Here is a 13,976-nt window from a genome sequence, read left to right as displayed (position 1 = left end):
TAAATAGACTGTTTCCATTTGCAGATGATGAATCATCAGTATGGAACAAAACCCCAAAGCTAGATGCAGCCTTCTCACAAGTTTCCTGGCACACAGATTTAGCTTTCGGGGATATGGGGGTCTTATCTGAAGTGATGGATAAGAGAATGGACTCTCTATTAAAGAAGTCATGGGACTCCACAGTGGGAAGCCTAACTCCAACAATGGCAGTAACGGTAGTGGCCAGGATTGTAGAATTTTGGTTAAACTGTATTCAGGCACATATCAATGAAGGATTTTATCCTCCTTTTTTTTTTTTTTTTTTTATCCCACTCTTCTAGGAGGCATTGTGTAGATCGCAGATGCATATCGGCTAAGCTGATACGCATGGCAGCCAGATTTTTGGCACTAGCCAATTCTACCAGACAGTCCCTATGGCTAAAGACATGGCAGCGGGACTGCGCATGGGGGGGGGGGGGGGGGGGTTAGGGGGGGAAGAGTGGACAAGGTATTCCAACTGGAAGGAGTTGAGGGCAGTATGGTTTGCACTTCAGTCCTTCCAGAAAGCATTGAGAGGACATCATGCACAGATCACAACTCATCGGTAGTAGCCTATATAAGCAAATGGGGGAACCAGAAGTGGAGCCTTGGGGTCTTTAGCAGAAGAAATCTTGAAATGGGGAGAGAACATACTCTTTTTCAGCAGTCCACTTAAAAGGGGATGTAAACAAAGTGGCAGATTTCCTCAGCGGAAGAAAGTAAGAGAAGCAGATTGGGTACTAAAACAGGAGGTATTCGACCAGATTACAAAAAAATGGGGAATACCTCAGGTAGACTTATTTGCTTCAAAGGAAAGCCGGAAAGTTCGAGCTTTCTTCTCCTTGAGAAGAGTGGAGGGATCGATTGGAGTAGACTCATTAGCACAGAAGCGGGCATTCAGCAGATGTTATGCGTTTCCCCCACCAGTGCTACTACCAGCAGTAATATGAAAATTGCGTACAGAAAACGCATTCATTCTCATAGCACCTCACTGGCCCAGGAGACCGTGGTTCTCTATGCTCAAAGAACTCTCCATAGAGCCCCCTTGGTTGCTACCAGTCCAGGAGGACCTACTATCCCAGGGCCCAGTGTACTGTTCCCAGGTGGAAATTAGCCGCCTGGTATCTGAGGAGCAGCTGCTAAAGGCAAGAGTTCTCAAGCTGTTTGATAGAAACACTGCTGAAAAGCAGGAAGGTTGAGACGTGTAACATCTACCAGAGAGTATGGAAATGTTTTAGCAGATGGTGCACAGAGAACAACTTCAAAACACAGAGCTCAGTAGCAGTCTTAGAATTTCTACAGTGTGGTGTAGCTAAAGGACTAAGTTTAAATATGTTAGCCAAGTGTCAGCACTGTTGGTTTACCAGGAAAGTTTTAGTTTCAAATCCATGAATAATCAGACTCTTTAAATCCGTAAGCAGACAGAGGCCAATACAAGGTACAGCCTTTCCAAAGTGGGGCCTGTCATTTGTGTTGCAAACTGACAGCAGACCCCTTTGAACCACTAAAGGATTGCAGCCTGAAGATCCTGACGCTTAACGCAATTTTGGTAGCAATTACTACAGCCTAAAGGGTCTGTGAGATAGAAGCACTATCAATCAGACCCCCCCCCCCCTTTGCCAGATTTTCCTGGACTGCATAGTTTTTAAAATGGACCCGGGATTTCTGCCTAAAGTGGCCTCAGGATTTCATAGAGGCCAAGAAATTGTTACCATCATTTTGTCCGAATCCTTCTCAGGAACAAGAAGTAAAATGCCATAATTTAGATGTCAGGAGATGCATCCTACATTATTTAGAAGCAACAAAAACAATTAGACTGAGTCTTTATTTTATTTTCTGGAGCTAGGCCAGGGCACAAAGCTTCAAGAAGCACAATAGCCAGATAGCTAAGAGAAGCCATAGAACAGGCTTACAAGCTAGGAGGTATGCAGATCCCAGAGGGAATTGGGGCACACTCTACAAGGGCAATGGCAGCGTCACAGGCGGAGAGAGCTGGAGCAACGCCGGAACAGATTTGTAAAGCAGCAACATGGTCCAGCTTTACCACTTTTGTAAAACACTGTAAAGTGGACTTATGGTCAGCTAAAGATCAGACCTTTTGGATGCAAAGTCTTGCAAGCTGTGGTCCCACCCTAAGGGTAAGTGTTTGGTTATCCTCTCAGGTGGCTGTCCTGAAAGACGATTAGGGGAAAAAATCAAGTTACTTACCGGCAACGTTCTTTCCCAGAGTCTTTCAGGACAGCCGTGTACCCACCCAGATGTATATCAAGACACAAAGATTTCCTTACAGGAATTGATATAATTATGTGTATCATATGTTGTCTCCCCAGCAAACTGGAGGTGCTCTCTAAAGAACTGAGGAGCAGCAGGGGAGGAGGAAATTTTATGGAAAGCTGGCGCAGGTGCTTCCTACAGAGGGGAGGAGCCAAGGTCTCAGGTGGCTTTTCTGAAAGACACCGGTAAGTACACACACCTTAACTGTGTTTTGAATAGATGAGCCCTGTGCTTCTCCCCCCCCCCCCCCCCCCCCCAGACACATTTATCTCATGAGTCAGGAAAACTTCTCAGAAGTGACACGTGCTGATAAAACAGGAATGAAGCTCCAGAGAGAAACCACACTTGCAGCTTTGGAGAGAGGCAAGTAAATTACAGATGGATGTGTGTGTGCGCTGCTCAGATTCCATTAGTGAGGTTTACAACCCCTTTAAGGACAGGTGAAGGTAAGCTCTGGGTGAGCAGAGAGTTTCCCATGGTACCAAAGGTTATAAACAGGTCTGTGTTTAACTTGTTGGCACTTTTGGTTCAGTGCCTTTTGACTGTTTCAGAGCCAAGCAGGATGCTTTCGTCAGGCACCTGTGCGTCTCCTAAACGTTGCACTTCTTCTGTGTTGTGATCATTCATTAATAAAGAATTGGATGTAATTGGCAATCTGTGGTGTGCTGTCAAATATGTACATCTTAATCTGTGATGGTTCCAGTTCCAGCTGGTTGTTGCTACAGCACCTGCTACTCCTAAAGCAGGGGTGCCCAACCTTTTTGAGGAGCGAGGGCCACTTTAGTGACTTGGTAACCGGTCACGCCCACAATGATTGGTTTGTGTCCACGCTGCATATGCAGCACATAGGGACACCTACAATATGCACTACTTTATGGGCCCTCTGATCTGATCCACCCAGACAGAAGGGGACAGATACCATTCGTGTGGTGTTTTTTTTTTTTTTTTTTTTTTTTTTTTTTTGGGATCAGAATTGGAGATAGGCAGGTGTAAACGGACACAAGTTCATTTACATCTACCGCTCTTCAGAGATTAATGGAGGGCCTGGCTGGGTCCGCTTAAAAAAACAGACAGGCGGCCTGATCAGACCGATCGTGTGAAGGGGGGCCTAGGATTGCCTGCACCTCAACTGACCTCAGTCTTCACTTCTTCCTCAGGATTCCTGCATGTATCGCTGGGTGCTGCTGTCCTTCAGACAGGTCCTGCTTGCTGGTGATGCTGCTGGCTGATTCCCAACCCCCCCATCAGTGTGACAGGAGCTGGCACTAGAGGAAGCATGTTGATGCAGTAGAGAGCGGAGCCAATGCTTCCTGTATTGCTTCTGTCACAGGCAGAGTACATTTGGGATCACTCTGCCTATGACAGGAGCCAGCGCTATACAGGAAGCACCTGCTCTGCTTCCTCTAGGGCCGGCTCCGTTCTTCAAACTGTGCTTGGGAATGGCAGGTTGGGAACCCGCGATCTGGGCTTGCTGACCCGCCATCCCAGAGCAGGAGGTGGTGGGGCCACATCAGAGGGCAACACAGGCCAGTGGTTGAGCACCCCTGACCTAAAGCCTTATCTAGGAAAATGTGCTATGGGAATATCGATGCTACTTTTGTGCTCTTCCTTCAAACAGCTAAAGTATCAAAATGTACAGATTGTGTAAACATGTCGTCTCTTCCATTTTTTTTTTTTTTTCTTCTTTTATAGCGCTGGATATTTTGTAGATAAATTCAACAGTAGAGATATGTTAAAGTGCTTTTTTTAAAGCAGAAGGTGTTTTTAACTTGATGCATTCCTTGTGCTTTTGAACTCTAGTTCTTACCAAAAATGGGCAGGGCTTGTACAAAGCGATGCGTTGTTGTCATCAAGCATGCCTAGGGCGGTTTGGAGTATAAATCTTAGGCCATGTCAAGGCCTAAGAAGACATTGGATTCCAAGGCAGCTAGTTCTGTACTGCCTGTAGATTTGAGCTGACTTTAGCTTTGCAAAGCTTTTTATGTATTTGGGGTTGACAGAATGGTATCTTGTGTAGATGAAAAGGATTTTTTGCTTGTAATTGTGGTGGAATTGTTGAAACGTTACTTGTTTGCCGTATAATACTTAATATGTCATTTGTTTTATTAATCAAGCACATTTCTTTAGAAATTCACAAAGTATATTCTCGTATTACTTGTAGGCAAATGCTTCTAAAATGGATATAGGTCTGGCCTGGTGGGGAAATGCAATAGATTCCATAAAGCTAACTAAGCTTTTCTCTTAAATTCTTAAAGTGGGCTTTACACTAAACTAGTATAGCAAGGTTCTCTGAGTGGTGAGGGGTTAGAACCATTGTCGGGTTTCATTGTCTGTGCCCCCACTAGTCTCTAGTTATGATCAAAATTCAGTGACCACTGTGTCTGCCAATTAGTGATCACTTAATCAGAAAAGTCAATTCTGCTCCCCTTCCTTGCCATCCCTAGCCTTTTGACACAGTTAAAAGGCTGCAATGAGTGAGCAGGAAGGGTTAACTGAAGAATAAACCCTGTGTAGGAAAAGTTAAATATATTGTTTTTTTCCCTTGTCTTCTGCCTGCGGTGCCATCCTGGAGAGTGTGAAGCATCTCAAAACTCACAGGAAGATAATCCTGCACTATGTTGGCATCTCTGCACTGGTCAGAGGCCCAGGATGCATTACCAGGATGGTGACCCAGGTGCATCAGCCTTCTTTCCTTCACTGTTTTTTTTTTTTTAACTGTATAAATGGGGGGGGGGGGGGGGGGAAATACCAACCATTTTGAAAAAACAAACTTTACTTTCTGCTATAAAACATATACACTAAAAATTGAAGTCAAATTTCTTAATTTAGTCCAAAATGTACTGTGTTTGTGTAATGTGTGCTTCTTTTTACTAATCTTTGTTTCTTCTTGCTGCTTTGCCTCTGTACAGAGCCTTGGATTGTCAACACAGGGCTCTGGGCTGTGATTGGACACAGGCGATCAGCAGGTCCAGGCCACAAATTATTGGCTGGGACCTGCTGATAAAATGTCACTTTGTCTAATCGCAATCAGAAACAGCAGGGAGGATGCGAGCCCTGTACCGGAAAGAAGCCAGCAACGTACAGGTGCGTCGCTGTGCCTGTAAAGACTGAATATCTGCAGTACAACATCAACGCTGACTATTTAACTTCTTCTTCCTTTTTTTTTTTTCTTTTTTTTTTTTTATACTTTTTTTCTTTTTTGCATTTCTTCAGTTACTTCTTGGTTTCCAGACCTAGGCAAATGTCATACATCCCAGGCCTCTTCAGGAGGGGAATAGGAAAGCTTTATTCGTTGTTTCAAATATACACCGCGCAACCGTTTACACTCATCTTTTGGTGATCTTACTGGAGCAAACCTTGTGGGCCACTTTTGTTTCTACAATATACTCTTGCTGTTTGGACACCTGTTATTTCAGTAAGCCCAAAATGACTGATTACTATAATGAACTTCTCAGAATCAGGTTTTTCTGGTAGTTGCTGTATGAAGTGACCTGACTCCTTTCAGTCCAACTTCTGATATAAGAAATGAGAGGTCAGTCAGCTGTAGAATTCTTGGTCTACTAGTGATACTTACTTTTATCTTTGTGAGAGATTATCTATCATGTTTTATGGAGTTGGAGGTTGTAAAGTCATACACAATTACTTATATCCAGGGCTTTTGAACTCACCCCTACCTGCCCCCTAGAACTGCCCCTTTAGAGAACAGGGAACCAAGTGTAATTTGTATGGAAATAATAAAAAGCAATGCAGTAAAATGTGCAAACATTTTGAGACCGTCCAGTCCACAGCACATTCGAGACAGCCCAGTCCCATTCATCAGCATTTTGTTAACACCAGAAAACTTGTCTCTAGCACAGACTAGTGAACATGAGGCTAGTGAGGACAGCCTAGCTACCTACCAATTTTCACGATCGTCTGCGCTCTGTGACACACGGAGCCAAACAAGCTTCCGGTCAGCCTGCACTCAGAGGCAGGGCAGAGTACAGATCACTCCACCTTCCACTCATAAGCTGCAGGGCTGAGGGCAGTGTTTATTGTAGACAGCGCACAGCAGGTTACATACTAGGGGAATTACACACAGGATATGGGGGAGTGCTCTGGTGGAGGTACCCCTGTGTTTGATCCTTCTGTGGGCAGCAGGCTATAAAGGTTAGGAGGAGGGAGTGCTCTGGCAGAGGTGACTGAACTGTGTTCCACCAAGGAAAAAAAAGCCCTGTTTGTATCCTCTCCTGTTTAAGCCCCCGTTCACACCGAATCCGACTTCGAAATTGTGCGATTTCACTTGACATGGCAAGCGGTCACTTGGCTGATGTCTATGGAAGTCGTACCTGGAATCTGAAAAAAATATTGCAGGAAATGTTTTCAAATCGGTGCGGCACTGCAAAAGTTGGCATTGCACTGATTTGAACAGTTCAATTGCCAACAATGGGATGTGACTTGTCATGTGATTTGGACTTGTCAGCTCGCATGACACGATGCATCGGTGTGATTGGGGGCTTGGCAAGACATAAAGTACAGTGTGTGTGTTTGTGTGTGTTTGTGTGTGTGTGTGTTTGTGTGTGTGTGTGTTTGTGTGTGTGTTTGTGTGTGTGTTTGTGTGTTTTTGTTTGTTTTTTTTTTTTTTTTTTTATTCGAATCCTAAATACTTTTTTGCACAGCTCTTCTGTACAGTCACATTATCTCCATCTGCTCCATTTCCTTGATCTAAGAAGAGCAGGGGGTGGGGGCTGAGATTTCCCCTGATGCCAGTCAGCAGAGGGAGGTCATGTAACTGCACAGAGGAGCTGTGCAAATATGTATTTAGGATTACAATAAAAAAAAAATGACATTGTACTGAATATCTTGCTAAAACAGGATACAAGTGATTGTGTTATGTATTACATTGGCATAGAGACGGGGTGGGGAGGAGATTGACTGACTGTCGCATACAGACCAGAAAATGGCAGGAAAGGAGGCTGGGGAGGGGAGATGGTGGCATGTAAACTGACCATGGTATCTTCAGCGGTGTAGCTAGCGCACCTGGCACCCAGGGCTGGACATGTCTCTGCACTAATAGACATGTTGTACTTACCTGCTGTGTGCAATGGGTTTGCACAGAGCAGCTTGGGTCCCTCGCCGGCACTCCTGGCCCCTCCCTCTTTCTGGGTGTCCCCACAGCAAGCAGGCATGCTTCTGAGCTGAGGCTTTGTGTCCATTCACACGTAGCCATGGTTCGACTCCACACCTTCCCTCTTCTGATAGGCTCATTGGCTGTGTGAGACAGTGGCTCTTGCTGCTGCCAAAAGCCAGTCATGACTGCGAGTCCCCAGACAGCAAAGGCTCTTGTGGACATTGCTGGATCGAGAGGGGGCTTGGAAGAATTCGGTAGGTCTGGGGGGGGGGGAGGCTGCTGCACACAAGGTTTTTTTACCTTCATGCCTAGAATGCATGAAGATTAAAAGGCTTGTGCCTTTACAACCACTTTTAACAAAGCATGTGCTGTACTTAGGATGCAGTGGTCGGTAATAAGAAATATAAAACGCACACTGAGGGGAGTTTCTATCTTCAGATTGTTGAGCTTTAAAAATAAAAGCTATGAGCTGATTGGTTGCCATGCACAGCTTTTCCAAATTCTGTCTGCTCTAGTTTTGTTAAATTCCCCTAAGGCAGTGATGGCGAACCTTGGCACTCCAGATGTTTTGGAGCTACATTTCCCATGATGCTCCACAACACTGCAGAGAGGCATGAGCATCATGGGAAATGTAGTTCCAAAACATCTGGGGTGCCAAGGTTCGCCATCACTGCCCTAAGGGCTCATTCAGACAGGCGCTGAGACAGGTCCTCTATGCTCAGCCACTTTTTGCTGCATCTGCATCCACCAGAGAGCTTCATGTGTAGAAGTGGGTGCACAGTTTTGAATGCAGACACTGTTTTGGATACATGCATTCCTTCCAGTCTGCATGTCAAATTTTAACATTCAACTATATCCATGCAGCTGCTGCGTCCCAATTGACTTTGACTGGGCTGCCTGCACTGGGATGCACAGGACACCATGCATCCCGACACGGTAAACGGCCATCACACGGGGCATGGACTCATATGCTATGTGAATGAGGCCTAATTGCCGTCATGTGGACTGAACAGCAGGAAAGAGGCGATGTCGTAATTAATGTGTCGTGTAATTAAAAGAAGTATAGGAATTTTATTTATGAACCATACTTGCCTAGATGGGTGCCTCATCTGTCCACCACTGCCTCTAAGGCTGAGAACTGAGTAATCAAACAGCCGATCGCTCAACTCTCAATGCTCCCTGAGCAGAGAGCTGGTGGCTGTCAGTCTCTGGCTCTCTGCTTTGCCCGAGTGCAAAACCACCTGAAGTGCTGTGATCAACTGGAGAAGTACAAACAAACAGGCTTTGGCTGTACTTCTCCTTTTAATAAATCTCACACAACCTGTCTCTCTGCTCCTGTTTGTCATTACTTGTTACAGTTGATAAATGTCCCCGTTTTTTTTTTGTTTTGTTTTTTATGCTGTGAACTTGGCCTCCAGGGCCCAGGAAGGCTCTTCCTCAGCCCAGGCTATAGATTCAGGCTCTTTCTCCCTGAAGCTGGAAGGTCCTTCAGGCACCCTCATACTCCAGAGGGCCTCCGCCACGGTCCCCCTCTCGTAGTCCCAGAGGGCCTCCGCCACGGTCCCCCTCTCGTAGTCCCAGAGGGCCTCCGCCACGGTCCCCCTCTCGTAGTCCCAGAGGGCCTCCGCCACGGTCCCCCTCTCGTAGTCCCAGAGGGCCTCCGCCACGGTCCCCCTCTCGTAGTCCCAGAGGGCCTCCGCCACGGTCCCCCTCTCGTAGTCCCAGAGGGCCTCCGCCACGGTCCCCCTCTCGTAGTCCCACTACAGCCCGTCCAAAGTTAAGAGCCTCATCTGTACCCTGCTCCGAGTCCAAATCCTTATCAACCCCACTTTTCAAGTCCGGGGCCTCACACCCAGAGGGACATAGGAACAGGCAGGATCAACCAGGTTTTTTAGATCAAAGAAAGGGACAAATTGCTCTGCAACAGCGATATGCTACTGATGCTTTAAAGGAACAGGAGCATCTTTATTTTTTTGGGGTTACAACCACTTTTAAAGTGAACCTAGTTTCAGATATAATTTTTTTTCATGTTAATGAAATTATAATTCTGTGTACACACAGGCCAGTAACTGCTGTATTTGGTCATTGTGTACAGATGTTTGTCAAAAAGAAGCTGGCCCAACAACCGGCTTTTGTGAAAGTGACATCCTGGTAAACCAATATCCCATAGTGCAGATTGCACTGCATAACATTCTTCCCCGGTCATACAGGTCAGGGAAAGTGACATGGGGACCCTGAAGTGACACTTTACAAGTTTCTTCCAGGTCCATAAGAAGGAGAGTGAGCACTCGGCTCCCTCCCCTATCCAGTGGCACCCGCCATGCCAGTCCTGGGCACGCTAAAAGGCGCATGCAACCCACTGTCTTTACGGGGGGGTGGTGGTGTTTGGCAGCAATGTGACCAGCCACCAGATTGATAAGCCAGCTGTCAGATGGAAGCAGATTTAGACACACTTCTGGTGGAGTGGCTGTGTAGTTTGTGTGTGTGTGAAACCCCAAGCCAATACGATATATGGACCCAGCAGTAAAAATGTTAAGAGAATCTGTAACCCATGCAGGCTTGCCTCTCAAATTGATTTTTATGATTTTGTGGTTTTAGTTTTTTGTTTGGGATAGAACAGGGAAGGTTACAACCTCCTGTCCTGTTTTCTTTGTCATCTGTGTCCCATTGGTTCTTCACTTCCTGTCCTACAAACTTAATAGGAAAGGAAGAGGAAATCTGACGGTTGTCACCAAAATTAGTGTTTTCTCCTTCGTTCATTGACACACAGCCTTCTTTATTCAGAACCATAGGGCTATATCGCCCCCTACAGGAGTAGGACACTAGGCAGAAAAAAGACTTGGCTATGCCCATGGGCAGTCCTATGTGATATACACCCCCCTCTCTGCTATAGGCCTTCAGGATTTTTTTTTTTCTTCTGCCTGGTCAGGAGTGAGGATCAGGTTCCCTGCTGAGATCTCTTGTCCTGGCAATTTATTTTTTTATTAATTTTTTTTCCCCTGCAAGATCTACAATCAACTGATGGGCTGGGCTACGGGCTGCACATTCGATCTAGTGGTCAGTCTGGCCAGCCAGCGCATGCAGACTGCAGCTACGTGCTAGGTTGGCCACGACATAGCCCCACTGGATGGGGGCTGGCCCTGTGAGTTAAGTCTTGCGAAGTCACGTACGACTGGGTCTCTGCTCGATTAGCCCCCCACTTCGGTGGTGAGGAGGTTCTGTCTGGAGCGGTGCCCGCTTGGTCCTGGTTTGGTGAGTAAATGCCCCCCTCTCCCCTTAGGGGGTTTTTGTGGTGGACGTGGACCCCTCCCCGGGTCGGTCGGTCCTGCTGATCCCCCCTCTGTCCCTGCACTCTTTTCCTGGCCCTGGAGGTCCATTGGTATCCACCACCCAATATGGGGTAGTGTGCCTGTGGTTGAGTCCTGGGGGGTGGGGTTGAGTGCTGGGGGGGCACACACTGCCTAGGTGCTGTGCTTAATGGGGGGGGGGGGGCGGCACTGGGTCTGATGCCTGGATATTTGCTCTCTCTTATGCGCTACAGGGTTCTCCTGCATCTGTGGTTGTCTCGGGTAGCATGGCCGGCGGACATTTTGCCGCAGCCAGTGTCCTTTTCCCCAGTGCCTGATGACCTCCTATGGCCATGCGGCCACTTTTGTGTAGCTCGGTGGTCATGATGTGGTGGATTTTGGCTCGGGCAACGGCGGCCGTTACTGTGTAGCTGCTCATGATGGCATTTTTGGCAGGCGGAAGCTCCTCTTAACGCTGATTCCTGTGTTCTCTTCCCCCTTGGACACCACAGGTGTGCACGTCTACATCTGAGGCAGCAAGCGCTACGCTGGTGGGGTGGTGAGTCTGGGGGGCTCCCTCCTCTCTCTGCTGCAGTCTCTGGAGTGTCCTTGTGGTCCGTTACTAGTGTGTGTGGGGGGGGGGGGGGGTGTCCCATCGTAGTGGTCACTCTTGGTGTGGGGCTCTTTCCCCGCACCCTGTCGGAGGCTGCAGGTCCCTTTTGGGTCCTGCTCATATGCTGATGCACTGACAGCGACCCTGGGGTCCTTTGTGTCCCGAGTGGAGGTGGCTCTTGGGCAGCGGACTAGCAAGAAGCCGATTCAGCTGCCGTGGGCGGGGCCCACCCTGTGGGGTCTGCGGCCATGCTCCTAGATTTTTCGGAAAGTGAGTATGATTCCTCGGCCCCAGTGACTGCACACGAGAAAGCGCTGGTGGATGCACTGATTGCGGCTGTGCAGGAAACATTTTAAAAATGGAGGTTGCAGCCACGGCTGCTGTGGAGATGCCGGTCCTCTTTGGCGCTCACAAGCCGCCACGCGCAGCAAAAGTGGTCCCTTATCCCTCCTTTCTTGACAAGTTTGCCTATAAAGAATGGGCGCTTCTAAAACGCCCTTTTGTGATTCCAAAGTGTTTCACTGTGCAGAAATGGACAACTCCCACCTGTGGTGGATCTCCCAGTTTCTCGGTTGAACAAAACTATGATTCCGGTTGAAGACTCTCTAGCCTTTAAAGACCCGGCTAACAAGAGTCTCTAAGCCGCATGTTCTCTATTGCGGGTTCGGCGCTTCAGTGGGTTTTGGCTATTTTCTCTGGTGTTGCAAACGCTGACAGAATGGGTGAAGCTGTTGCGCCGTGACCTGGAAGGTGACTAGTTTCCTCCTGCCTTCACAGACTTGGCAGACCAACTAGTCTAGGGGCTGCAGTTTGTCTGTGATGCCTCTTTGGATGCAGATCCCTTGCTTTTATAAGCAATCTGTTTCAGCAGTAGTGCTTCAACTGGTATTGTGGCTGAAGTGTTGGACTGCAGACCAGGCCTCTAAAAAAAGGCCCTAGCTGATCTGCCTTTTCAAGGTGATCGTTTGTTTGGGGGGGGGGGGGGGTCTTCGCTGGTTTCCAGGGCCGTGGTCTTGTCTGATAAATGACAAGTGGATCCACAGTGATTTTGTCTGGTTACAACATCGAGTTCCAGACTTATCCCCCAAGCAGGTTGATTTTTATTTAATTTTTCTATCCCATCTGCATCTGTCTATGGACCGCTTGTTAGCCCTCCGGGGAGTGGTGCAAGGTCTGTTGCTCAAAGGGGTGATTGTCCTGGTTCTGGTGTCAGAACCTTTCCAGGGCTGTTATTCAAACCTATTTACAATCCCCCCAAAAAAACGGGTATGGTACGTCCGATTGGGGGTGGGTGTGGAAGGTCAACATGGAGTTCATTCACTCTGTGGTGGCATCTCTTCATCCAGACTTTCTTGCATTCGTCGACATCAAGGATGCCTACCTGCACATTACGTTTTTGTGCACACGTTTTGCTGTGGGAGAGGGGAGCATTATCAGTTTGCAGCGTTGCCCTTTTGGTCTCGCCCCGCCTCCTTGGGTCTTCAAAGTGTTGGACCCAGTTCTGGCACTGCTGCACCAGTGGGGGATTGCTGTTCTGGGCTACCTGGATGACCTTCTGCTGAGAGCAGATTCCCCAGCGGCCCTGAAGAGTGACGTGATCACTGTTCAGACTCTGGCAGTTTTTGGCTGGCTGATAAATTACCAAAAGTCTGTCGATTTCAGTTCGGAAATTGGTTTATCTGGGTCTGACTCTGGATTCCAATCGGGCCAGAGTGGTTCTTCTGCAGGAAAAACTCCAGAAATTACAGGCGACAGCCTCCTTTCTGCTGTCTAGCAGCTGGGTCTCCCTGCGGACTTGCATGTGGGTACTGGGCCTGATGGTGTCTAAGTTCGAGGCGATCCTGTTTGCTCGGTTCCATACGAGACCCCTGCAAAGGGAGATCTTGTTAAAATGGGACAAATGTTCTGAGTCTCCAGTCAGATTTGGCGAAGTCAAGGAACCAAAGGGTCCCTGACCTGGTGGCTTCGTTCCCTGGCAGGGAAAATATTTTCTCCCGCTGTATTGGACAGTGGTCCCCAGTGATGCCAGTCTGTCCGGGTGGGGAGGAGTCCTGGGCTTGATCTCGGCTCAGGGTCACTGGATGCTAGAGGAATCCAGGCTGCATGTCAACAACTTTGCACTCCGGGTGATCAGACTCTGTCTGGATCATTGGACGCATTGACTTCAGGGGCTCCGATACGGATCCAGTCAGGCCCCTGCCATGGCATTGTCCTGTCCTCCACCAGGGAGGAACAAGGAGTTTGTTAGCCACCCTGGAAGTAGCTGGCATTCTATGGTGGGCAGAGCGTTTTTGTCCTGGCCATCTCTGCTGTTCACATTATGGGACTGGACAACTGGCAGGCAGATTACCTTGTGGCCAGGTCTCGGGACCCTCTGGCAGACGCCTCAGATGCTCTGATTGCTCTGTGGAGCCAGTATCATCTGATCTATGCCTTTTTTCTCCTCTCAAGCTTCTGTTGCACAGGATGGACGACTGACCTCATCGGCCCTGGTACGCTGACCTGGTGTGTCTGGTCGCAGATGCCCCCTGGTGGCTGCCTCTTGGGGAGGATCTGCTATCCCAAGGGCCAATCTTCCACCCTGCTTTACCGTTGCTGGCTTTAAGGGCCTGGCTATTGAAAGCCAGGTGTTGAAGGATAGGGGCTTATCTGTGTCGATGATTCCGATACTGCT

General features: G+C 48.0%; 1 protein-coding gene across 4 annotated transcripts in view; it reads left to right on the top strand.

Annotated features, from left to right (window-relative positions):
- The window catches only part of GPR160 (G protein-coupled receptor 160), a 106,069-nt gene that overhangs the window by 32,756 nt on the left and 59,337 nt on the right, over positions 1-13,976 (top strand). The window contains exon 3 of one of the 4 annotated variants that reach the window (XM_077488003.1): positions 5,202-5,376. The exons of the other annotated variants lie outside the window; for them this stretch is intronic. Coding sequence (XP_077344129.1) covers positions 5,338-5,376 — 39 coding nt within the window. The 5' untranslated portion in view covers positions 5,202-5,337. The remainder of the gene's footprint in view (positions 1-5,201; positions 5,377-13,976) is intronic. 4 annotated transcript variants of the gene reach the window in all.

The sequence above is a fragment of the Lithobates pipiens genome, unplaced genomic scaffold, assembly GCF_037356315.1.
Source record: "Lithobates pipiens isolate NorthernLeopardFrog02 unplaced genomic scaffold, aLitPip1_a1.2 Scaffold_18, whole genome shotgun sequence".
In the NCBI taxonomy this organism is placed as follows: domain Eukaryota; kingdom Metazoa; phylum Chordata; class Amphibia; order Anura; family Ranidae; genus Lithobates; species Lithobates pipiens.
This window is presented reverse-complemented; position numbering and strand designations above follow the sequence as displayed.